General features: G+C 23.7%; 1 protein-coding gene across 1 annotated transcript in view; it reads right to left on the bottom strand.

The window, feature by feature from the left end:
• LOC108691402 (WD repeat-containing protein 75) overlaps positions 1-1,154 on the bottom strand; it is an 11,133-nt gene that overhangs the window by 6,448 nt on the left and 3,531 nt on the right. Inside the window, exons 12-13 of the mRNA XM_018199141.1 lie at positions 855-1,027; positions 565-750 (exon numbers count right to left, since the gene is read on the bottom strand). Of these exons, the coding sequence (XP_018054630.1) occupies positions 565-750; positions 855-1,027 (359 nt within the window). The remainder of the gene's footprint in view (positions 1-564; positions 751-854; positions 1,028-1,154) is intronic.

Raw genomic sequence — 1,154 nt, 5'->3', positions numbered from 1 at the left:
TATATATATATATATATGTGTATATGTATATATATATATATGTGTGTGTATGAAATTTTCGAAAGACTTCTTTTCATGTCTATTGATTTTAAATTTTACATGAGATATGCAAAAAAAATATTAAAATGAATTTTTATATTATCTCTTATAGAATATGTATAAATAATTCATTTGTTATTTCTATTTTCCTTTTTTATATTTACTTTAGCTTAGTAAACTCTTATTTATTTTGCAAATTGTCTCAGTTTGTTTACTTAATGTAAATTTGATCTCAAATATAATAAAATTTTTTTATATTTTCCAAATAAATTTTTTTATTGGCATACTAAGATTGCAAGAATATTGCTGACGGAAGAAATTTATCAAAAATCCTAAAAGTCGCAAATATTTCAATTTGATCATAACATAACAAAATATAAATTACAATATACTATTTCAAATTGATTTTAATTTAATATATTTATTTCATAAAAATGTTTTCTAATTTCAGAAAATTTATACATAAAGAAGGCGATTTGAAGGAATCTTTGTATAAAAATTTTCGAAACGCAAAATTCTACTTACTTCTTGTATCATTCCTTTCGCTGGTATGCCAAGATGTTCATGAACTTGTACGAAAGTTGGCTCTTTGCTAGAAGATGTTTGAGTTGCTATAAAGTTAGAGAAGGCGGTCAATGGCATAGTTCCTTTGTCTGAAATAATCTCTAAAGAAACACTCGCTTCAGATTCTGGCTCCAATGTGAGCAATTCCTAACAGAGAGTACAATAATAGATAAAATATAAATATATTTACATATCAAATTAATTCAAACATTATACAATTAGACATAAATTTATTTAATCTAAAAATGTACCTGATTTGAATCCAAAAAGAATAATTGTGATTTTCGTTGCCATTGGCCAAAGGAAGAATTATGTTTTTCCTGTAGATGAGGTACGAAAGTAGCCGCTAATATAGAATTGGTACTTTCAATAAGGCACATTTTCTTATAAATGAGTGTTGCACTTTGTGGTGTAAACACATATACTAAAAGCAAATGAATAATCTTTCTATTAAAACATAATAATAAAATAAGATAAAAAAATATAAGAAAATATACATAATGAATGAGATTGTTATATGACAAAAAAACAACATATATATATATATATAT

Source organism: Atta colombica, unplaced genomic scaffold (genome assembly GCF_001594045.1).
Source record: "Atta colombica isolate Treedump-2 unplaced genomic scaffold, Acol1.0 scaffold46, whole genome shotgun sequence".
NCBI lineage: Eukaryota > Metazoa > Arthropoda > Insecta > Hymenoptera > Formicidae > Atta > Atta colombica.
This window is presented reverse-complemented; position numbering and strand designations above follow the sequence as displayed.